Raw genomic sequence first — 23,730 nt, 5'->3', positions numbered from 1 at the left:
GCTTGCGCCTGTAATCCTAGCACTCTGGGAGGCTGAGGTGGGAGGATCGCTTCAGGTCAGGAGTTTGAGACCAGCCTGAGCAAGAGCAAAACCGGAGAAAAAATTAGGCGGGTGTGGCAGCACAATCCTGTAGTCTCAGCTACTCAGGAGGCTGAGGCAGAAGGATCGCTTGAGCCTGGGAGTTTGAGGTTGCTGTGAGCTAGGCTGACGCCACGGCACTCTAGCCCAGGAGACAGAGTGAGACTCCATCTCAAAAAAAATAAATAAATAAATAAATATATATATCATGTATATAGAAGAAAAGAAAACATAGCAGTAAATCTTCATGACTTTGAATTAGGCACAGATTCTTAGATACAACACAAAAAACACAAGCCACATTAACAACAAAATAGATAAATTAGATATCATCAAAATTAAGATTTTTGGGCTTCTAAGGACACAATCAAAAAAATGAAAAGAAAATCTATGAAATGAGAGAAAATATTTGTAAATCACATATTCAATTAGGGATTAGGGACTTATGTCTAGAATACATAAAGAACACTTATAACTCAATGATAAAAAGACAAATAACCCAATTTTAAAATGGGCAAAAGATCTGCATAGACATTTCTCCAAAGAAGACATACAAATGGCCAAGAAGCACAGGAAACGATGCTCGACATCATTAGCCATCAAAGGAATGTAAATGAGAACCACACTGAGCTATCACAGTACAATTCCTAGCCGCACTAGGAAGCCTATAATCAAAAAAGACAGATAATAACAAGTGTTGGCAACGATATGGACATATTGGAACTGTCATACATTGTTGGTGGAATGTAAAATAGTGCAGCCACTGTGAAAAACAGTCTAGCAGCTCCTCAAAACGGTTAAACATACAGTTACCATGATTCAGCAATTCCATTCCTAGCTATCTACCCCCAAAGAGCTGAAACCAGGTGAGCAGACAAAAACTTGTATATGAATGTTCACAGCAGCCAAAAGGGAAAAATCCCAAATGTCTACCAATGATGAATGAATGGATAAATGAAATGTGGTCTATCCATACAATGGAATATTATTTGGCCATTAAAAAATGAAGCGCGGAGACATGCTACGACATTAGTGAACCTTGGAAACAGGATGCTGAGTGACAGAAGTCAGACGCAAAAGGTCACACAGTGTATGATTCCATTTATACGAAATGTCCAGAACAGGCAAATCCATAAAGACAGAAAATAGATCAGGGGTTGCACAGGGTGGAGAGATGAGGGGATTGGCAGGTGTGACTAAAGGGTGATAGTTTCTTCCGCAGGTGATGAAAATGTTCTAAATTGATTGTGGTAATAGTTGCACAACTCTGTGATTATACTAAAAACCACTGAATTTTACACTTTAAGTGAGTGAATTGTATAGTATGTGAGTTATATCTCAACAAAGCTATTTAAAAAAAAAAGATAACAAAATTAAATAAACTAAAATATTTAGTTCTTCATTTGCCCCAGCCACATTTCAAGTGCTCAACGGCCAGCACATGTGGCCAGTGGCTACCCTATGGGAACAGTGCAGAGAACATTTCGATCATCACACAAAGTCCTGGGCACCAGCCCTGCTCTAGAGCTGAGGTTCTCAGCCAGGGGTGATTCTCCCCCGAGCGGCATTCAGCAATGTCTAGAAACATTTTGGGCTGTCACAACTAGGGCGTGGGATGCTACTGACATCTGGTGGGGCGGAGGTCAGAGATACTGCTCGTCACCTTACGACGCACGGGGACAGCTCGCCACAACAAAGAATTCTCTAACCCCTCCTTGCTAGTATAGTGGTGAGTAAAAGTCAAAAAATAAATAAAAGAAAATAAAAGAATTATCCAACTATGTGGTGCTGAAGTTGAGAACACCTGCTCCAAATTGCTGTGAGCCTCTGAGTGTGTTCATGGCTGTGCGAGGCCCTCTGGGCTGTGAATCTGCACAGGTTGGGCTCTGGGCAAGCAAGACACCTCCACCGAGCTGCCGTCACATGGAGATTTGGCCAATTTGCAAAATTATTACAACTGCCCAGCAGGTGGCAGTAGATTGAGTTCTTCTGATGAAGCAGATGGAAATGAAATGTCATGGGGAAGGGTGACTTTTCCTAAATCCCTGAGGCACCCTAAGGGCTAGGGGGGCCGCCCTTCATGACAGTGTCAGTCCCATTGGAGCATGGTTGTGTGCGCATGAGCTTCAGTGATTGGGTCCCAATGCGGGTGTGAGTTCACACCAGCGCCACAGTTGGGGCCCAGGTGACACGCCCCCAGCCTCCACCTGCCAATTCCTCTGCCAACCTACCGAGCTCATCCACTGCATTGACGTCGGCGTGGCTGGCAATGAGCTCTTCCACCATGCCCTCCACTGCCAGACGGGCTGCCAGGATCAGTGCTGTCGAGCCATCCGCCATGCGCGCATCCAGGTCTGTAGAACGGTTCCGGATCAGAATCTGGGGGAGAGAGAGAGGATACAGGAGGAAGAGGGGAGCAGGAACAGAGGGGTCAGGAGCACCCCTCACTCCCCTGAACTCCCCACCCCCCATACTCCTGAAATTGATGAGCCCCGGGGAGCAGCTACTTGTCAGATACTGTACTCCGGTGTATCCCCACTCTCCAACTCATAAAAATGAGTTCTTAAAGGCAGCTCAGAACCCAAGTGTGGCATGCCTGCCCCGGCTCTGCAGTCCAAAGGGTAGGTCTGTCTCACCTGGAAGACCCCCTGGGCATCAGCGGTGACGGCCGTGTGCAGGGGGGTTCGGCCTGAGTGGTCCTGGGCGTTAGTGTCCGCCCCAGCATCCAGCAGCCGCTTGGCGGCGTCAGCTCGAGCATAGCGGGCAGCCAGGTGCAGGGCGGTCTCGCCCGTGCGGTCAGTCCGTGCCCCGAGCTGGGCTCCCTGGCAGATTAGGTCCGAGATGATGCTGGCTGATGTGTCATCTGCCTCGTCCTCCTCAGTCGGTATCGGTTCCAGGGCCCCACCGCAGAAGGAAGCCAGCATTAGCGGGGTGAAGCCATCTGCAGGGACGAGAGTATGTCACCAGAGAGGTGGGCACAGAGGTCTTTCCAGCAAATAGTACCAAGAGCACCATTTTAGGAGCAAGTGGGAGACGTAGGAGGGCAAGAAGGAGTGACAAATCCTACCATCTGCACACCCACACCCAGGACGGGGGTCCCTGGGTACATGATTTATTACAGGACTCCTAGGGAGCAGGGGACACAAGGAAGGAAGGGGGTCAAGCAAGCGTACAACCTCGGGAAAATTCCCAAAGGGTTATTCCAGCCTGACCCCGCAGGGGACTCTGGGACGTGAGTTGTACCCAGAGCTATAATCCAGCTCAAGAAAAAGGAACCATCCCTTTCATACTCCTGCATCCACTAGCTAAGGGCCACCCCCGGGGACATAAAATCCCAGGCATTTCTGGCCCCAGTAGCCAGAGGGACTTCAAAAGCAAGCCATAGTGTAGGCCATTTGGAGCAAAAACAAAACGAAGCTGGGGCAGGAATACCCTGAAACATGGTAAAGATAGATCTAACAGGATCCAGACAACATATCCTGCTACACTCTGCACAACCCTTTTCCCTGGTTTTCCTCCCGAAGCCACCTGCATCCCGTTCCCCAGCCTCAAGCCCTGGGTAGAGCCCAATCCCCTCCCTGGCTGGAGCACAGGTATGTGGGCCTGGCCTGGTTAATCTGCATATTCCAGCCCCCTGGCCACACCGATTGGCTCAAGAATGAGCATGTGACCCTAGTCTATCCAATCGGAATGCATCCTGGCACTTTTGCTGGAGCAGTTGAAAAGAAGGTTTTGTAAGACGGGAGCCTAGGGGCAGAGAGAGGAAGACTGAGGCCTGGATGCAAATGTGCCTGCTGCTTCCAGTTACGTGACTTAGTAAATCCCTTGATTTACTTAAGCTAGTTTGAGGTGGGCTTTTGTCACTTACAACCAAGAGTCTTGATTAACACACACACCCACAGAAGTCCCAACACGCCCCAGTTCTCCCCAGAACACAGACTCAGATGTAACCTCTCACAAGTAGGATGGATAAGAGCATCCTATGGGGTGGGGGACACCGTCCCTGACCTGGGCCTCGCACATTGACATCCATGCCATCGGTATCCGCGTCACCCTGCGGTGGTGTCAGCGCCATGGCTGGTGCCACGCGGATGTCAGCGGCGACCAGGTGGTGTTGAGTCCACTGGCGGCAATCCACAGCCTCCTCGGCCCCCACGCCGGGCTCCTCTACCTGGAGGGATGGGGACACAGGTTCTCAGATCTCACCCTTTGGAGACTGGGAGAGATATTCCCAGGGACAGGGCGGGGCATTCCCACATGTTTGTCTCAGGGAGATGCACACATAGCCCTGAGAAACCATTAACAATTAGCTTTTTTTATAGATTGGGAAATGGATGGGCCAGAGCTCAGGGAGCTACTGAGAGGTAGAAATGGGATTTCAATCCGGGTTGGAGGGAGGGAGAGGCTGCAAACCCAAAGTGAGTGATCCACAAAGAGGCACACAGTGTGGCACCTGTCGGCACACACACTGGACACGAACACACCAAAAATGAAATTAAGAGAATAATTCCATTGACAACAGAATCAAGAAAAAGAAAACGTTTAGAATTAAATTGAACAAAAGAGGCACAAAACTTGGACTCTGAGAATTACAAATCACTGGTAAAAGAAACATAGCCTGGGCAACATAGCAAGACCCTGTCTCTAAAAAAAAGAAAAAGCTTTTTAAAAAAAAATTAGCCTGCACAGTGGCACATGCCTTTAGTCCCAGCTACTAAGAAGGCTGAGACAGAAGGATCGCTTGAGCACAGGAGTTCGAGGCTGCAGTGAGCTATGATTGCACCACTGCACGCCAGCCTAGGATGACAGAGCAAGACCCTATCTCTAAAAGAAAAAAAAAAAAATTTTTAAATTTAAAAAAACCACATAGGGGTGGAAAGGGGGTCATTCAAGGACCAGTATTAATTTGGACAGTGATCTAACAATCAATAAGTCACATGGAATTCCCACCTGGTACCCAAACATGATCAGGACCGAACACTCATACACAAACCTACGTCTTTACCTGCACCTGGGCCTCTAGCAAGAGCTTGATCAATTTCAGATTCATTGTTCAAAAGGCATTAGAGACATTATGAAAACAGGATAGAATATTCTCAACCAGCCTGCCTAGGGATTTGAGAGCTCTAGGGCCCCACAGAGCCTGATCAAGCGAGATCTGATCTTAAGGACCGAGGCAGGGAAGTTGAGCTTCATGAAACGGGAAAGCTGGGTGACGTACAGATAAACAGAAAGGGTCAGTCAGAGAGGATGGGACAGCTTTTGACACACGTTCAAGTTCCAACCCTGCCCCTTAGTAGCTCTGTGGCCCTGGACAAATCACATTAGAGCAACCTTCTCCTTGGCAAAATCAAGGTGATGCCATCACTCCACAATGCTAAGATGAAGTCAAAGCACAGTCAACCGACACTTTAATATGCACTTTGGGACAGAAAAGGAAGGAAAAGAGTCTGGACCCAACAGATTCCTTTAGCTGTCGATTGTAACATACAGATGCCTGCATTTCACAAACATTAAAATACACGCAGAGGAAAGGCAGTTGTAAATGGAAGCGCATGTCAATAGCTACTTCACAGGGTCCTCAAAAAGGTGAAATAAGATGTTTTGTGTGCATTAGAGACATTCAGCAGGTGTCCATGTAATGCTAGTAAGAGCCTGTTATGAATGGAATTGTGCCCCCTCTAAAAATCATAAATTGAAGCCCTAACCTTCCATGTGACTGTATTTGGAGATAAGGTCTTTAAGGAGGTAATTTAGGTTAAATAAGGTCTTAAAGGTGGGGCCATAAGCCAATAGGACTCATGTCTAACAGGATACATTTAATACACTTATAATTGGAAAACACAGCAGATGTTGACATCTCTCTCTCTCCCCTCCACGCATACACAGAGGCGCAGAGGAAAGGCCATGTCAGGACCCAGCAAGAAGGTGGCTGTCTGCAAGCCAGGAAAAGAGCCCTCCCCAGGAACCAACCCTGACAGCACCTTGATCTTGGACTTCCAGCCTCCAGAACTGTGAGAAACTAAGTTTCTCTTGTTTAAGCCACCCACTTTGTGGGATTTTGTTCCGGCATCCCACGCTGACTAATACAGAGCCCATGGGTGTGGCTCTGAGATATGAAATGGTATCAGGACTAGCTGGGAGCACTTCCAGGCTGAGCATGCTGAACAAAGTTGGAACTAACAAAGAGAAGGCAAAGTCACTGTCTCTCCGCCAAGGGGTTCGCTCCAGGAAGACCCAGGCAGGCCTGGGAGCAGAAGCCTGGCTGGGGAGGGGCAGGATGAGGTAGGGAAACTTCTACCCACCTGGAGGGACTCTGTGGGCCCTGATGGCAAATCTCCTTCCTCCCTCTGAGGCCACAGACCCATGGCAAGGAGAAAGTGAGGCCACCAAGCAGGACCAGGGAGGTGGGGAGAGCGGAGACTTCCCCTGGGCTCTCCCACTAACCACTGGGGACCCCACCCAGGACCCTGAGGGCAAGGTCATAGGAGGAGCAGCACCTTCAGTCGCTTGGCCTCCGGGCACTCCGTGTCCATCCAGTCTGTGGCCACCTCCCCCATCAGACTCTCACCCTTGGCCATGTTCCTGTGGGGACCGTGGGAAGTAGGGATGTTAGAGGGGACATTGTAGGTGTCCAGCGTGGAAGGAGGATTTGGTGTGGGGTCAGAGCACAGGTCGTAGAGGTGAGGTCAGGGGTCTGGAGTTGGGATCAGGGGTCTTGGGTCATAAGCCAGAGGAGGCAGAGTCGAGACACAGAGAAACGGGACGTGGAAAGTAAGGTCGGGCTCAGGAGTCAGGGCCGATCCCCAGGGGCCATGGAGTCAGAGGTCAGGGGACTGGACACCAGGTTCCAGGATGGAATCTGAAGCTAGGGTGAGGTTGGGCTCCGAGCTCAGAGTCAGGTCAAGCTGGGGTCCAGGGCTCACAAGGTCCCCATAGTTGGGAACAGGGTTGAGCGGGCAGGGTTCTCACTTCATGCCCAGCGCATCTTGGCCCACGGGCTCCCGCCGGCCCTTGTGGCCCGCGGCCACGTCCTTGTGCAGCGCGAAGCCCTCGGGGAACCAGAGGGTGCTGTGCTCGCGTTTGCGCCGGGCCACCATGACGCCCAGGACGAGGATGATCAGCAGGAAGACTGCACCTGCTGCCAGCAGGGGCAGCAGCGGCACGCTTGGCTCCGGGGGCTCCAGCGGCTCCCCTGTGGGCAGGAAGCAGAGGGCCCGGCGTCAGCCACGGGGTGGGGCTTCGGCCACGGGGCGGAGCTTCACTCATGGGCGGGGCTTTGGTCACAGAATGGCGGGTAGACGGTGGGGCTTCAACCATGGGCGGGGCTTCAGCCACAGGGGCACAAGGCAAGGCTTCAGGGGGAGGGGCTTCAGCCACGGGGGCGGGGCCTCAACCCAGTGGATTCGAGTGGGGTGGGCGACGTGGCGGGAGGGGAGGAGAATTTAACCATGGGATAGGGCTTCATCCACAGGGGCAAGGCTTTAGCCACAGGGGCAAGGCTTCGGCCACCGGGCTGGGGCTTCAATCACCGCTCCTCCCCACTCCCCCTCCAGCGCCCGCAGCTCCGCCCTCATCACCCTCTGGGCCGGGCAGCACCTCTCACGTCCCGCAGTGGGTACGGGAAGTCCAGGCGCTCCACTGCTGACAACGCTCCCAGGTAGTCAGCCGCGCTTTGGGCGTCGGGAAAGCAGTGGTCATTCTCCGGGGACTGCAGGCAGAGCCGGTTGTCAATCTCCAGCATCACTACAGAGCTGCGAGGACAGCAGGGAGGGACCAGAGGGCTCAACAGCAGCCTGATGCACCCCCTGGCACCAACACCCACCCTCCCTCCCCAGCACCTGGCTCGGAAGAGCCATCTCTGCCCACCATGGTCCACCTGGCTCCCAGCTGGCGTCCAACCCCACTGCACCCCCAAAACCTGTCCCGCTGTGGTCAGCAGTGTTCCTCAAACTATGAATCCGCTGGACGTTGTTTCTACGTCAACATCTCGGTAACTATCCTGGCCCATCCTAGTGGAAGCTCTCGGTGCAGCTCTTTACTGGGCTGCTGCATTCATCTCCAAGCTGCTATAAGCCTTGGCTTCTGACAGCCGCCAGCGGCTCCTTCTCCGCACGACCCACAGTGGGTACCGGGAGACAAGGCGCTGGAGCAAAATGGGGACTGCCCCACTTGGGAGGCGACCTTCCCCAGGGCAGCCCGCAGCAAGTGACTGGCTAAGACACAGGGTACACAAGGTGGCAACCAACTCTGAGGTGCTGTTACGCTCCAGGGCTCCCCATGCGATCAGACTCCGGCCGGTCTGCAGCTGGGGCTACCTCCTTCCTTAGTTGTCCTCTGCCCCACCCTGTTTCCTCGCCACTCCTTTTCTCTTCAGAGCAACCCCCTCCACCACCTCGCATGAATCTGAATCCCCCTCTCGGACCCTGCTTCCAGGAACCCAACTTAAGACTCTCACTTTCTCCAAATTCCCTCCTTCTTTGGGACCCCAGTATCACATGCCCTCATTCAATTCCTATGTCTCTGGTTGCTTCTTTTCTTTCTTCTTTCTTTCTTTCTTTCTTTCTTTTTTTTTTAGAGACAGTGTCTCCTGCTGTTGCCTGGGCTCGGGTGCAGAGGCACCGTCATAGCTCACTGCAGCCTCGAACTCCTGGGCTCAGGAGATCCTCCTGCCTCTTTCCTGTTTCTGTCTTCAGCCCCCAGCCACCTCCCGCAGGGAGCAGGGGAGTCTTCCCAGTGCCTCCACATCCCTCAGACCCTGGAAGCCCCAAAGTAACCCTGGTTTTTAACCCGATGTCCCCGTTATTCAGGCACCCCAGCCAGGGACTGGTACATCAGCCACCCTCCTCCATCCCCCACTCCTGCCCTCCTCCCATCCATCTCTAAATCCCAGCTGTCGTCTCTGGGTCAAGGTCCCACCCCTCTGAGGACTTCTCTTCCTCCTCAACGATGGCCACACCTCTCTTGTGGCCTTCTGGTCCTCTACCAGGCCTCCAGCTGGATAATTCTATATTTTCCATTTCTTCTGGGGTTGGGGGGGGTGCTGTTGTTTTTGTTGTTGTTTTGTTGTTTGTTTTTTTAGAGATGGGAATGTTGCTGTGTTGCCCTGGCTAGATTCCTGGGCTCAAGTGTCAAGTGATCCTCCCACCTGAGCCTCCCAAGTAGCTGGGACTACAGGCTGCCGCCACCACACCCGGCTCTATTTTCCATTTCTTTAAAAACAATCAAACCTTACACATGCCTTTAACCACTGCCAAACCACCTGCCTCTCCAGAAGGAGGTAAGCTAGACCTGGTGATTCTGCTCCTCCCATCCCCATCCCCCCACCAAGGGACACTTGCTCATATCTGGTGGCATTTTGGGTTGTCACGACGAGGGGGCGGTGCTACTGGCATCTAGCGGGTACATGCGTTAAGTGAAGTGACACGCACAAGACTGCATCAATGGTGCATCGCCCCTCCCCTGCCCCGTGGCTCCCCTGGCTCCCCCAGGTGGAGTCACTCACCCGATCACCTCCGGGGCCAGCTCGCGACGGCTTCGGGGCTCGGAGTCGGGACTGGGCCGGTGGTAAGGGAAGACCATGGCCTGGCCGTGCGCGTCCAGGCGGAAGCGCAGCGAGGTGCGCAGGATGGCGCTGAGCCGCTGCAGGAAGTCGGCGCTGGAGCGCAGGAGCTCCTCGGGGGGCAGCAGCACCGTGAGCACCAGCACGCCGCGGGCCAGCAGCGCGGGCACCTCGCTGGCACAGTCCAGCCCATCCCAGCCGCACTCCTCCGTGTTGCAGCCCTGGTCGCAGCGGCCATCGGCAAAGTGGTCCGCGCAGTACTTCTCGTACACCGGGCTGGAGACAGAGAGGGGAAGGGTCAGGGAGGGCCCATGCCCTTCCCACACCCCCCATGCACACACAGCACAGAGCACGAGACTCCAGCAATGCTTGCAATAGGGGACCAGAATGCACTGGCATATATCAGGTTTTGTGCAAATCCAGTTGTTTGCTGGCTATTAATAAATCAATAATATTAACTAGTTGCCTGCCATGTGCTGGCCACTGCTGTAGGCACCAAGGCTGTGCCCCAGCCACAAATCCCTGCCCGCATGGAGCTGGCATTCCAGTGGGTAGAGACAGATGTTAAAGGAGATGAATGAGTAGAATACACAGCATTTCAATTACTCATCAATAGAAGCTAAATATAAACATACACACAGAGTTCTAAATGGAATTAAGTGCTAAGGAAAAAAATAAAATGCAGGAAGTGCCGGGGGTGACTAGGGAGGAGCTCACTGAGAAGGTGCCACCATTTGAGCAAAGATTTGAAGGAGGTGAGGGAAGAGCTTTCCAGGCAGTGGGAACAGCCAGTGCAAAGGCCCTGAGATGGGACCAAGCCTGGGGAACCTGAAGAATGGCAGAGAGGCCAAGGCGGGTGGAACAGAGTGAGCGAGGGGGAGAGTGGGGAGGATGAGGATGGGGAAATAAAGGTGGGGGAAAGTTTGAGGGGGACAAAGGGGTACACAAAGGGGGACAGAAGGAGTGGAGCACTGGAATGGGCAGATAGACTGCATGGAACAGACAGACGGGGCTCATGGAGAGACAGAGAGGGACAGAGAAGAGGCAAGGATGGATAGGGCACGGACAGATGGACAGCCACATAGAGGGGCAAAACACGGGTGTGTGGATGGACAGAAGAGGCACATGGATGAACAGGCGGGGAACAGGGATGGCCAGATGGCCAGACAGATGGGGCACACGGACGAACAGACTGGCATACGGACAGACAAATGGATGGACAGGTTAGGTCCAAGGATGGACAAGCAGGAGTGCAGATAGGCAGTTGGGTGCGTAGAGCAATAAAAGAAATTCGTGGGTGGACAGAAAGACAAATAGGGCATAGAGAGGGGCAAATGGAGTGCATAGGCAGACAGAAAAACAGAAAGGCAGGGCACATGGAAGAGCAGACAGACAGACAGACACTAGCGGAGAGGCAGGCCACGTGGGAGCAGCAGGTGGGGTGCACGGAGAAACGACGGCCCAAGTGAATGGACACATCAACAGACGAAGGACGGACAGACAGACAGGCAGATTCGAGCGGAAGGATGCACAGTCGGTAGGAGGACCGGCTCACTTGCAGGCGCGCTCGCGGCCACCGGCGTGGCAGTCGAAGTTGTCGTAGAGGCAGGCTGGCGAGCTGCAGGCGGGGTCGCAGCGGCTGTTGTTGAAGAGGCGCCAGCACTGCAGCGCCTCGCACTGCCGCCAGGGGTCGCCCACGCTCAGCGAGCAGTCGCCGCCGTCCCAGCCGCAGCCCGGGCTGTTGCACTCGCGGTCGCAGCGCTTGTCGCCGCGCTTGGCCTGGCAGGCGGCGCGCGGGCACCGCGGCTCCTCGGAGACCTCGGGCGCCGCGGCGGGGGCCTCGCAGCGCGGCCCGGTCCAGCCCGGCGCGCACGCACAGTGGAAGAAGGGCACGAGCGGCGCGGGGCGGCAGGTGCCCCCGTGGAGACAGGGGGCGGCCGCGCAGCTGGCGTTGGCGACCCCCGGCGGCGACCCCCGGGTGCCACGGCAGGAGGGCCCGGACAACCCTGGGGGGCAGGCGCAGCGCGGCCCGCGGGCCGTCTGCTGGCAGGGGACGCCCACCGGGCACTGCAGCTCCCAGCAGGAGCGCGCCACCCGCTCGCAACGCGGACCCCAGAACGGCTGAGGGTCGGTGTGCGGACAGGCACAAGAAGGGGAGGGGCAGAGGAGGAAAGGAGGAAAAGAAATGGAAAAGTGGGGAACGGGAGCGAGGGTGGAGAGTAGAGAGAGGGAAGAGTGAGGGGTCAACACTTGGGAAGGCTGAGTCCCCAACCTCCCCATGTCCCGCTCCACCTCTCCCCCTTCCAATGGAGGCCCCGCCTGGCAGATAAGCCCCGCCTTCCCCTGGAGGCCACGCCCCCAACTGCCAAACTCAGCCTCTTTCCCCTCAAACATCTGAGTAATTTCGACATTTCCCAGGAACCTCTTCCCCTTCTCCCTCTTCCCCTCTAAAGCCACATCCTCCCCCGAGGCCACATGCCCACTCCTCCCCTACAGGGCGCCACCCATACCTACCGGGACACAGTGGCAGGCAAAGGTCAGCCCACCCCCGGGGCCTGGGCTGGGACGGCACTGGCCTCCATGCTGGCATGGCTGGGACTCGCAGGGAGACAGGGCGGTCTGACAGCGGGGACCTGATCGCGCAGGAGCAGGTGGATCAATCCCAGTGCAAGACCGGCAGGCACCGTCCCAGGCCAGCCCCTCTCCCAGGCTTACCTGTGAAGCCGGCATGGCAAAGGCAGCGGAAACCCCCACCTGGATCCTGCAGGCAGTCCCGGGTGTGTGCCACGTGGCAGGCCCCTGAGCGACACTCATTGATGTCCGCCTCACAGCGCAAACCGGTGTATCCCGGGGGACAGGTGCAGCGGAAGCCGCCCACCAGGTCCACGCAGGTGCCGTTGTGGAGGCACCGGGGGCCTGAGTTGAGGGGTGGGCCTGGGCCACAGTCATCCTCATTAATCTCACAGAGCACGCCTGGGGCAAGGAGGGGGGAGTAGTCAGGATGGGAGAAGATTCAGGATCCCAACCTGTCTCCCAACCCTGGCCCTGGCATACCCAGCGTCCCAGGGGGACAGGAGCAGAGATATCGAGCCACGAGGTCAATGCAGGAGCCCCCATGCTGGCAGGGCTGGGAGGCACACTCGTCCACATCGTCCTCACAGTCATCACCAGTGTAGCCAGCCGGACACTTCCGTGGGGTGAGAGAGGGATCCAGTCAGCCCAGAGGGACACAGACACACCTGGACCCACCTGGACCTACCCCATGAAGACACAGAGAACCCCAGCACGAAAGGGTACACACAGACATCCAACACACATAAGAGATGCCCCGTGTGCAGGACACATACACTCAAACACACCAAGTGATGAGGGACACACGCATGCCAACACACAGGAAAAACACCCGGATATCCCCCCAAGACACACACGACCAGGGATGTACACTCAGACACACACAGAGACGCACATAGATATGCCAGGAAATAACAGAAGACAGAGGCACACCCAGACAGACACAAACACCCCCAGATCTACCCAAAGTGACACTCATAAAGACACATCCAGAGTCACAAAAGCAAAAACCCAGACATGCCTGGAGAGAGACATGCCCACAGACACACAGATACATGCGCCCAGACACACCCAAGCATGACAAGCTCCTCTTCCCTCCCCCGGGGGGCACCCTCTTACCTCACACACATAGCCCCCCATGTAGCCACGGCAGGTGCCCCCATGCTGGCAGGGCTGGGCCAAGCAGGGGTCCACCTCCTGCTCACAGTGGCTGCCTGTACGGCCCTCCGGGCACACGCAGTAGTGGGAGCTGTCCTCATCCACGCACTGCCCGCCCGCCTGACACAGCTGTTCCAGCCGCACCCCTGCAAAGAGGAGAGTGGCATCAGGCACAGAGGCAGCCACACACCCCCTTTCCGCCCGCATCACACACAACAGCACCCACCATCCCTGCTGGCATCAGTCCCCAGGGGCTCAGCCACACTCGATTGGATTGACACACCTGCCCCCAAGCTGGCAGAATCTCGGCCACCCGACGCACACACGCCTTCGATGCTTACACCGGGTCAGTCACACACTGCATCACAGGCACCATTCCAGCTGTCTCATGGTGACAGACACACACACCACCCCGGCCAGTTGTCACATGGTCACACACACTCAGCCACCCACCCCACCACGCCCATATGCTCTGTGAACACCGTCATGCAGCTCACACCAGCAGGAGGGACATGCACGCTCCCCCTCCAGGAGTCCCTCACACGCGGCCACGCACCCCCCTCCTTCACCCCCTCACCCATTTGGGCTGCGGCCTCCCTGCAGGGCAGGCTTCGGATGTCACAGAGACGGCCGCTCCATCCCGGAGGGCAAAGGCAGTAGGCCCCGGTCTGCACGCAGTGACCCCCGTTCTGACAGGTTGCGCTGCTGCACCAGTCCACCAGCGTCTGGAGGGGAAGCCCTCAGTGTCGCACTCCGGTCCGGGCAGGCCCCCCGACCCCAGAACATCCCTCCAGGCTCCTCCCCCAGAGCCCCAGTGCTCCGCCCACCTGGCACTGGGTGCCAGTGAAGCCCTCGGGGCAGGCGCAGCGGAAGCCAGGATGGGCGGCGCTGCAGACGCCCCCGCGCAGGCAGGGCCGCGAGAGGCAGGGGTCGGCCTCGTACTGGCAGTGGGCGCCGGTGTAGCCGGGGCGGCACAGGCAGCTGAACGAGTTCACGCCGTCCACGCAGGTCCCGCCATTGAAGCAGGAGCTGGGGTGGGGAGGGGACCGAGAGCACAGCGGAGGGAGGGTCAGGCCCCGCCCCCTCGCAGACCCCGCCCTGCTGTCCCTCCTTGGTCCTAGGAGCATTAGGGACCTCCCACTCTCTGACGCTTACGCCCAGGTACATCAGCACAAGGGGGGAGCCGAGTGGAGGCTCCGCCCCCTCTAAAGCGACTTCCAAGCCCCATCTGTCATCAGAGTCCTGAAGTGGGTGCCAAACCCAGGACCCCCTCCCCTTCCCTTGTACCCCCCACTCACTGCTTCCCAGGCCCCATCCGAATAGAGGCCCCGCCCACCTGGGGCTGCAGTCGGGCAGGTCCTGCTCGCAGTGGAAGCCTCCATAGCCGGGCGGGCAGCTGCAGGCGAAGGAGGCCACGTGGTCGGTGCACGTGCCCGGGCCGCAGGGGCTGCTAAGACACTCGTCCACGTCGCGAGCACAGCGTGGGCCAGCGAAACCAGGGAGGCAGGAGCACGAGAAGGAGCCCACGCCGTCCTGACACAAGCCGCCATTCAGGCAGGGGTCTGCGGGCAGGAGGAAGGTGGTCTGGTCACCGACCTTGCGCGCGTCAGCCCAGCCCAACTTCAGATGTGCCTTGCATAGAGGGGAACTCAGGAGGAAACCAAGTTCAATTGGAAAGGGACACGTATAGTCACAGGGATCAAAGTCTGTCCTCTTCTGTGGCCTTAACCCCTCCCTTATCTGGAAACCTCAGCTATGTGGAAGAGGAAGCGTGTTGGAAGAACAAAAAGGTTCCTTTGAACTGCCAAGCAGATGCTGCTAGTTGTGCCTCCTCTAACTCCTGGGCCACGCTCAGACCTGTGCTGGCCAGGACAGTGGCCACTAGCCACAGGTGGCTATTGAGCCCTTGAAATTGTGACTGAACTGAGGCTGGGCACGGTGGCACATGCCTGTGGTCCTAGCTGCCAGGAAGGCTGAGGTGGGAGGATCACCTGAGCCCGGGAGTCAGAGGCTACACTGACCTATGATGGCACCACTGCACTCCAACCTAGGCGACAAAGCAAAACCCTGTCTCTAAAGAAATGACAAAATAAATAAATAAATCTTTAAATCTCATTACTAATTTTTATATTGATTATAAGTTGAAACGATATTTTTATATATTGGGTTAAATAAAATAGGCTATTTTCTATTTCATAAATTGAATTTTAAATATATTAAATGTAATATCACCTGTTTCTTTTTATTTTTTAGGGTGGCTACTAGAAAACTTAAAATTGAATATGTGGCTTGTGTTATTTGTCTATTAGACCAGTTCCTGGAGAGCTCTCTTGGGGCCTTTTATCTCATACTTTGCACACAATCTTAATTCATTTGCTGTCAGAGACAGTACATAGGCTTCAGAGCCAGACAGACCTACGCTCCAAGCCCAGCTCATCCCCTTACTCGTGGCATGACCCTGAACAAGTCACTTAACCTCCTTGAGCCTCAGTTTCCATATGAATAAAATGGGAAATGTAAGAGAGCTGTGAAGAGGAAATGAAAACGCAGTGCTGGCACATAGTTCAAGCTTGGCGAATGTGTTCCCTAGAGTAGCGCACCCGCTCCCCCCCACCAAGAGCTCCCCTGCACTTACTGGGGTCACAGTCATTGATGTTCTGATCGCAGGAAGGGCCAGTGTATCCCCCATGGCAGGTACAGCTGAAACTCCCTGCCAGGTTGGTGCAGGTACCATGGGAGCCACAGGGTGAGGGGCCAGCACACTCGTCTACATCCTGCTGGCATCGTGGGCCTGGGGGTGAGGAACAAGGTGACACCCAGGGTTACAGGGTGCAGGACAGGGTCTGAGGGACCTAGCACTCTGGAAGAACCTGCAGACCGACATGTGCAAAGGCAAGAACAAGCCCTGCTGTCATCTGCTTCTGAGCATTTTGTATGTGCTGTTCCAGAACTTCCTCCTCACTGTCTCAGTGGGTGGTGAATGCATACTCTAAGGACCGCCCCTCCAGGAAGTTGTCCCCAAACCCTCAGCCTCAGTCCTGGCATCCCTGAACCCACATCCCTTTGTCTTCCCCAGAGCTGGCCCACATGGGCTACAAGTGTCTGTGTCTAGCTCTGTCCTTTCCCAGAAGGAAGCTCCTCTCAAACGTACAGCTGGGGGTGAGTCCCTCTCTGGGTCCCCAGCATCACCCAGTATGGGACAGGGAGCAAAATAGGTGAAAAGGAGGAGGCAGAAGAAGCAGCTGGTGTACCTTGCCAGCCAGGCAGGCAGGAGCAGACAGTTGGCTGCCCAGGGGCAGACTCACAGTGGCCCCCATGCTCACAGGGGTTCGGGGTACACGGGGACAACAGCTCACACTGACGTCCTGTGGGAAGAGCAGGCAGAGTGACACAGGCAGAGTGAGACAGTCTTGAGGGACTCGCCACTCCCATCTGCCTCCAGGGTCCCCACTTTCATCCCCACCTCCCAAGCTCTTGGGGACAAGGAGGAAAAGCAAAGAGCAGAGTAGAAAGGAAATGAGAAGGATAAGAGTGCCAGGGGCCTGGGGAGGGAAGATGGGGCACACACCCTGGACACCCGGGGGGCAGGTGCAGCGGAAGCCCATTCCATCGCTGGTGCAGGTGCCACCGGCCCGGCAGGGCTGGGACTCACAAGCGTCTCGGGCCAGGCTCTGGCTGCAACGGGGGCCACTCCAGCCAGGCTCACACACGCAGCGGAACCTGGCAGGGGAGGCAGTCAGGGCTGGCAGGTGGGCCAGGGAGAGGGACACGGTGTCAGAGGTTGAGGAGGGGCCTCACCCGCCGGGCGCATCGTGGCAGACGCCGTGACTGCAGGGCTCATGGGCACAGGGATGGCTCGGGGGGAGGCAGAGCGGGGGCAAGGAGCCGGGCGGGCAGAGGCAGCGGAAGCCGTTTTCTCCATCCACACAGGAGCCTCCCTCGCCGCAGGGGCTGGACGCACACTCATTGATCTCCACGTTACAAAGGGGCCCTGGGGAGCACACAGGCAACCTCGTCCCAGGACAAGGGCGGTGGAGCCAACTGGGGAGGGACAACCTAACCCCATTTAGCACATCTACACCCCTGAGCAAGGACAACTTCTTTCTCATGACGCATCAGCTCATGTGCAAACTAGGACAGCCACCTCCTCGACCAAGAGCTGCCATGCCCCAGATCAACCTGGTCCCCAAATTTACATGAAGTCACTTTCATTTCCACCAAGGATTACTTTAACACCGTTGACACCATCTACACTCTAGAACAATCTTGAGCGAAAACGGGGACAATCTCATGCCCACGTGCTGAGAGAGCACAACCTCAGAGTAAAGCATAGACACTCTAGTTGGAAAAGAATGTGCAAACATAATGGCAACACTCAATCATCAGAGACGGGTGACTTCACCCCCATTCTATAGGGACCCCCTCTCCATGGCAGCCGCTTGCCTACCTGTGAAGCCAGGCTGGCAGACACAGTCATAGCGGTTGATGCCATCACGGCAGACCCCAAAGGTGCAGGGGTTACTGGCACAATCATCGATGTTCACCTCGCAGTTCACACCTGGGGGAGGGGAACATAGCAAGGAGTAGCCACCACTGTGCCCCACCATTCCAGCCCCCTCCAGGTGTGCAGCTCCTGCCCCACCCCCCAGCCCCACCTGTGGTGCCGGAAGGACAGCGACAAAGGTATTTGTCCACCAGGTCCAGGCATTTGCCCCCATGGCGGCAGGGTTGGCTGCGGCACTCATCCACCTGGCTCTCGCAGCGCGTGCCCGTGTAGCCTGGGGCACAGGCACATGAGAAGCTGGCAATGCCATCCACACAGCGACCGTGGTGGCATGGGTCCGGAGAGCAGTCGTCCACGTTGCGCTCACACAGCATGCCCTCAAAGCCTGCGAGGGCCAGAGGGTCAGGCTCCGCCCACTTGCCCAGGGCCTGCCCACAGCTGTGGCCATGGCCCAATCCTGCCTCAGCTCTATCTCAGGCCCTGCCCTTCAGGAGGTGGGCTCAATTCAAGCCCCACCCCTAGCTTGCCTCCACTAACATTCAGCTGAGAATTCCAGGACTCACCTGTGGTCAGGACCCTCCCAACAGTTAAATGCCACCCCCAGCTCTGGCCCTGCTTCCAGTCCTTACATGATCAGCCCTGTTCTGCCCTGCGCTTGACTGGCGATGGGAGCACCTGGGAGGTGCCTGGGGAAGGTAGTGGGGATTGGGCCCGCCCCCTCCTGTTACGCTACCCAGCCAAACCCTCTGGCCCCACCCATATCTTAAATCCATCATTGGCTCCACCCTCAGGCTCTATCATTAGCCCTGCCAGAGTCCTGTCTTGCTGCAGCCCCGCCCCCAAACTCTCCCCTAGTCTGTTATTGGCCCTGCCCCCCACTAGCCCCGCCTCCAGATTCTTGCTGGGCTATCATCAACTAGCCTCACCCTCCGCGCAGCGGCACTCGTAGCCATCGGGCTGGTCCACGCACTTGGCACCGTTCCGGCAGGGCGTGCTAGCGCATTCGTCCACGTCCAGCTGACACATGGACCCGCTGAAGCCTGGGGTGGGGAGTGGCATGAGCGCAGGCCCAGATAGGGTCAGAACAGTCGCCCTCACCAGCCCCGCCTTGTTTGGGTGGGAAAACCCATTTACTTGCATTTACATTAATTTCAATGTTTTTCATAACACGTGGTTTCTATTATAAGTTATCCGAGAGCATTGTCTTATAGGGTTCCACTCTGGAATCTGCACAGGCACGTCTTAAGGCCCCCTGTCCCAGGGTCCTCACCCGAGGGGCAGGTGCAGCTGAAGCCATTGACTCGGTCCTTACAGACGCCGCCGTTGACACACGGGCTACTCTGACACTCGTCGATGTCCGCCTCACAGTAGGTTCCTGTGAAGCCTGGGGGCAGGGGGGGGATTCGGGCAGTGGGGGGCTACCCTCTGGTCTGAAGGGGGCTGAACGGGGGAGGTACTCCCCTTCCTACTCATAGACGGCCTTGGTCCCACCCCCAGCCCAACCTTAGAGGCAGTTTTCAGCCACAGCCTGGACCCTCACCCGGCCCTGGTTTCAACTGGTCCAAGGCTCATGAGACTAGACTCTATATGGGCCTTCAAACCACCTTCTTTCCCCAGTCCACGGACTATGCCCTACCGCCATCCCCGAGCCCCAGGGCCCACCATAACCTTGTGCCCAGCCTCAAGTCCAACCCAGGCTTAGCGCAAAGCTGCAGGCTCCACTTTAACCCCATGGCAGCCCCGCCATCCTGTCCGTCCCTTCCCCAAGTGGGTCCTGAGGCCCAGACTCCCTCCCAGCCCATCTGAGGTTCCGATGACTCCATTTGACCACTCCTCGCACAGGATTCTGCTCTGACCCTGCCCCCCACGTCATCCCAGGCTCCAGTCCCTAAGGTTCCCACTCCAAATTTAAATTCCACCCCATCCTCCTCCCCGCCCCATCTCCCCGGTGGGACTTCTTTCAGGACCCGCCCTGGCCACGCCCACCACGCACCTGCCATGCAGATGCAGGTGAACTGGCCTATGCGGTCGAGACATGTGGCCTGGTTGCGGCAGGGCCCCGACAGACACTCGTTGACGTCGGTCTCACAGCGTGGGCCAGTGTAGCCGCGGCCACACTGGCACAGGAAGGAGCCCTGTGTGTTCACACACCGGCCCAGGTGCTCACATGGGTTGGCGCCTACAGGACAAGACACAGTCGGTGTGGGCGTGGCCAGCCGAGGCCCTGCTGCTCCCCTCATCTCCGGATGGTGGTGCCCCCCTCACCAATGGAGCACTCGTCCACGTCCTGGTCACACGCTCCGCCTGTGAACCCGGGTGGACAGGTGCAGATGGCCCTGCCGTTCACCGGGTTCGTGTCGCAGATAGCATCCTCATGACAGGGGTTGCTGACACAAGCATCATCGAGATGACACAGAAGTCCTGGGAAGTGGTAGGCAGAAGTCATGGACAGACCCTCCAGCTCTGCCCAAAGGTCCCCTACCCCTCACATATCGTGTTTTGCAGTGGCACTATCATGGCTCACTGCAGCCTAGAATTCCTGGGCTCAAGCGATCCTCCTGCCTCAGCCTCCCCAGTAGTTGGGACTACAGGTGTGCCATAGCGTCCAGCTAATTCTTCTATTTTTTGTAGAGATGGGATCTCACTATGTTGCTCAGGTTGGTCTCGAACTCCTGGCCTCAAGTGATCCTCCCTCCTTGGCCTCTCAAAGTGCTAGGATTACAAGCGTGAGCTACTGTGCCTGGCCTAGCTGACACCTAGATTCAACTATTATTAGCCTAATCTATCAATCTTTTTTGTGTGTGAACTATTTGAAAATAAATTGCAAACATCCACATATGGTTTTATGTTTTGTTTTTTTTTTTTTTTTTTTGAGACAGAGTCTCGCTCTGTTGTCCTGGCTAGAGTGAGTGCTGTGGCGTCAGCCTAGCTCACAGCAACCTCAAACTCCTGGGCTCAAGCAATCCTTCTGCCTCAGCCTCCCGAGTAGCTGGGACTACAGGCATGTGCCACCATGCCCGGCTAATTTTTTTCTATATATTTTTAGTTGTCCGATTAATTTCTTTCTATTTTTAGTAGAGACGGGGTCTCGCTCTTGCTCAGGCTGGTTTCGAACTCCTGAGCTCAAACGATCCGCCCTCCTCGGCCTCCCAGAGTGCTAGGATTACAGGCATGAGCCACCGCGCCCGGCCCACATATGGTTTTAAAATCTATTGACTCTTTATTTGATTATAAAAGGGCCCCACACTCAAGCCTTCACTTCTGCAGTACCCTCTGCCGGGCATGCCCTCCTTCCATTTCCAAGTCCCCTTCCTAAACACCTCCTCTGACCTTTGCCACTTGCAAAGGTCCCCTTTCTTTCTAGGTTACACTTCCCAGGAGCTCCCGTGGCTTCTGCCCTGGACCACATGTCAGCCTCCTCCCAGGCCTCTCCCAGCTTTCCCCTTCACCCCAAATCCAGCCTCCCGTCTAATCTTTCTAACACTTAAGTCAGACTTTCTCATTGCCCCCACTCAATAACCATCAATGGCTCCCTGCTGCCTACAGGGAAATAGCCACTCACCAGTCTTGCCCATGGGGCAGGCACAGTAGAAGGAGGCTACGCGGTCATGGCAGGTGGCCCCATGGAAGCACACAGCCGTGGCACAGTCATCGATATTCTGACTGCAGCTCTCGCCTGTCCAGCCATTGACACACACGCAGCTGTGGCCACCCAGCGTGTTGAAGCAGGTGCCTCCATTGTGGCAGGCATTTGGCTGCAGCTGACACTCGTCCACGTCCTCCGTACAGAATTGGCCTGTGGCACACAGATGCACCAGTCCAGCCGCCTGCTGCATGCCCGCCCAAGGTCTGCCACCCAGCCCCCTTCAGCCCCCACCTGTCCATTCAGGAGGACACTGGCAGTTGTAGGTGTTGACACCATCCACACATGTTCCCCCATTGAGACATCGGTGTCCTGGACAGTCATCCACATTCACTTCGCAGTTCTGGCCCTCGAACCCTAGCGCAGGAAGAGGCGGGAGGAAAATGGTCACTGCCAGGCTTGCCTGCTGTCCCCAAGCCCACCTGAACACAGTTCACTCACCAGGAAGACAGGCGCAATCATAGGTGAGGTCGCCACTCTGTCTACAGGTTCCCCCGTTGCGGCATGGAGAAGGAGCACACGGCACTGCGGGGCTCTCACACAGCGGCCCTGCGTAGCCAGCCGGGCACTGGCAGCGGAAGGAACCAGGCGTGTTGAGGCAGGTGCCACCGTGGCGGCAGGGCCCGCCCACCCGGCATTCATCCACGTCGCTTCGGCAGCTGCGGCCCTGGTAGCCAGGCGGGCAGGAGCAGGTGAAGCGGCCATCAGCCCCCACTGAGCAGCGGGCACCATGGGCACAAGGGCTGCTGAGGCAGGGGTCCGGCAGGGAGCAGTCAGGGCCTGGAGGGACCAGGACAGGGTGAGCTTGGGACTGACCACACCTTGCCTGCCTTGGGCTCCCCTCCATGCTCTGCCCTCTCACCTCGGAAGCCACGGGGGCAGCGGCAGGAGAACCGGGCAGTGCCTGCCACCACTGAGCTCTGGCAGACGCCACGGCCAGCACAGGGGCCCGAGTGGCAGGGGTCTTCCAGCTGACACCGCTCACCCACCCAGCCTGGTGGGCACCTGTGGGCAGAGATGGCTTAGTGTGGGCAGCACAAGGCAAGATGTCCCCAGACACAGAGACACACACAAGACAGGCAAGAAACACAGGTGAAAAAAAAAACGGCAAACACACACACATTCATTCATGCAATGGCTATTTACTGAGCACCTACTATGTGCCAAGCAATAGGAATATAGCAGCAAACACAATAAAAGTGGTCTCTACCCTCTGGATCTGCATAGCCAGGTCCAGGCAAAGAGAAAATACACAAATGACAAATTAACATACAACATGACAACAGGGGGTGGTGAGATGCACAGGGGACCATCAAGGGTGGGGTGAGTTGGGTGGCAGCCTCCTAAAAAACACGTCCATGTCCCAGAACCTGTGATTATGACCTTATTTGGAAAAAGGATCTTTGCAGATGTAAAGGATTGTCAATGTAAGATCGTCCTGGCTCATCTAGGTGGGCCCTAAATCCAGTGACAAGTGTCCTTATAAGAGACAGACAAGCCAAGGAACGCCTGGAGCCACCAGAAGCCGGAAGAGGCAGTGAAGGATTCTCCCCTGTAGCCTCCGGAGAGGCTCTGCCCACACCATGATTTTAGACTTCCAGCCTCCATAATTGCAAGAGGGTAAATTCCTACTGTTAATGCTAGACAATTTGTCACAGCAGCCACAGAAAACCAACATACAGGCTAAAAGGAACAGAGCGAAGGAGGATGGGGAGAAGAGGTGGGTATTATATTTTCATAGACAGAAGAAGGTGAGAAGGGGGCCATGGGGCTGTGTGTGGGGAACAGCATTCCAGGCAGAGGGAACAGCAAATGGAAAGTCTCAGACTCTCAGAGACAACCACCTAGGCGCACACAGAAGGACACACCAACTGGACCCACTGGGCTGGCAAACACTCAAGGCACAGCCCACCGTCTCCCACGTGGATATGGGGACCTCTGGCTCACATGGACAGACGTGAGGACTTCCACAATCCCTGGGACACATACAGCCTCCCATGCGGGGTTGGGGGCTGGAGTGGGCACCACCGTCGGTGCCCTTACCTTGGAAGGTGGTCCTTCAACCTGCAGCCCATTCCCCAAGCCCACCAAGGCAGCTTTCGAGTGTGGGAGAAATGAGATTTGGTGGGGGTCGGAGGGAGGGGCTCGGAGAAGCGAGAGGATCCAGGCTCCGCCCCCGACGCTGCCAACACTCATCCCACCTCCGCCCCCAAG

The 23,730-nt window shown here is 56.2% G+C and overlaps 1 protein-coding gene across 1 annotated transcript in view; it reads right to left on the bottom strand.

Annotated features, from left to right (window-relative positions):
- The window catches only part of NOTCH3 (notch 3), a 32,671-nt gene that overhangs the window by 3,974 nt on the left and 4,967 nt on the right, over window positions 1–23,730 (bottom strand). Inside the window, exons 3-31 of the mRNA XM_012662758.1 lie at window positions 22,379–22,521; window positions 21,958–22,296; window positions 21,751–21,873; window positions 21,436–21,669; window positions 20,139–20,294; window positions 19,867–20,052; window positions 19,144–19,257; window positions 18,800–18,913; window positions 18,025–18,258; window positions 17,817–17,927; window positions 17,168–17,360; window positions 16,938–17,089; window positions 16,621–16,734; window positions 16,005–16,160; window positions 14,706–14,931; window positions 14,197–14,398; window positions 13,947–14,094; window positions 13,331–13,515; window positions 12,695–12,827; window positions 12,356–12,613; window positions 12,155–12,273; window positions 11,196–11,761; window positions 9,584–9,916; window positions 7,678–7,832; window positions 7,051–7,273; window positions 6,579–6,663; window positions 4,087–4,249; window positions 2,715–3,019; window positions 2,310–2,457 (exon numbers count right to left, since the gene is read on the bottom strand). Of these exons, the coding sequence (XP_012518212.1) occupies window positions 2,310–2,457; window positions 2,715–3,019; window positions 4,087–4,249; window positions 6,579–6,663; window positions 7,051–7,273; window positions 7,678–7,832; window positions 9,584–9,916; window positions 11,196–11,761; window positions 12,155–12,273; window positions 12,356–12,613; window positions 12,695–12,827; window positions 13,331–13,515; window positions 13,947–14,094; window positions 14,197–14,398; window positions 14,706–14,931; window positions 16,005–16,160; window positions 16,621–16,734; window positions 16,938–17,089; window positions 17,168–17,360; window positions 17,817–17,927; window positions 18,025–18,258; window positions 18,800–18,913; window positions 19,144–19,257; window positions 19,867–20,052; window positions 20,139–20,294; window positions 21,436–21,669; window positions 21,751–21,873; window positions 21,958–22,296; window positions 22,379–22,521 (5,618 nt within the window). The remainder of the gene's footprint in view (window positions 1–2,309; window positions 2,458–2,714; window positions 3,020–4,086; window positions 4,250–6,578; window positions 6,664–7,050; window positions 7,274–7,677; window positions 7,833–9,583; window positions 9,917–11,195; window positions 11,762–12,154; window positions 12,274–12,355; window positions 12,614–12,694; window positions 12,828–13,330; window positions 13,516–13,946; window positions 14,095–14,196; window positions 14,399–14,705; window positions 14,932–16,004; window positions 16,161–16,620; window positions 16,735–16,937; window positions 17,090–17,167; window positions 17,361–17,816; window positions 17,928–18,024; window positions 18,259–18,799; window positions 18,914–19,143; window positions 19,258–19,866; window positions 20,053–20,138; window positions 20,295–21,435; window positions 21,670–21,750; window positions 21,874–21,957; window positions 22,297–22,378; window positions 22,522–23,730) is intronic.

This window comes from Propithecus coquereli, unplaced genomic scaffold (genome assembly GCF_000956105.1).
Source record: "Propithecus coquereli isolate 6110/MARCELLA unplaced genomic scaffold, Pcoq_1.0 Scaffold776, whole genome shotgun sequence".
Classification (NCBI taxonomy): Eukaryota; Metazoa; Chordata; class Mammalia; order Primates; family Indriidae; genus Propithecus; species Propithecus coquereli.
This window is presented reverse-complemented; position numbering and strand designations above follow the sequence as displayed.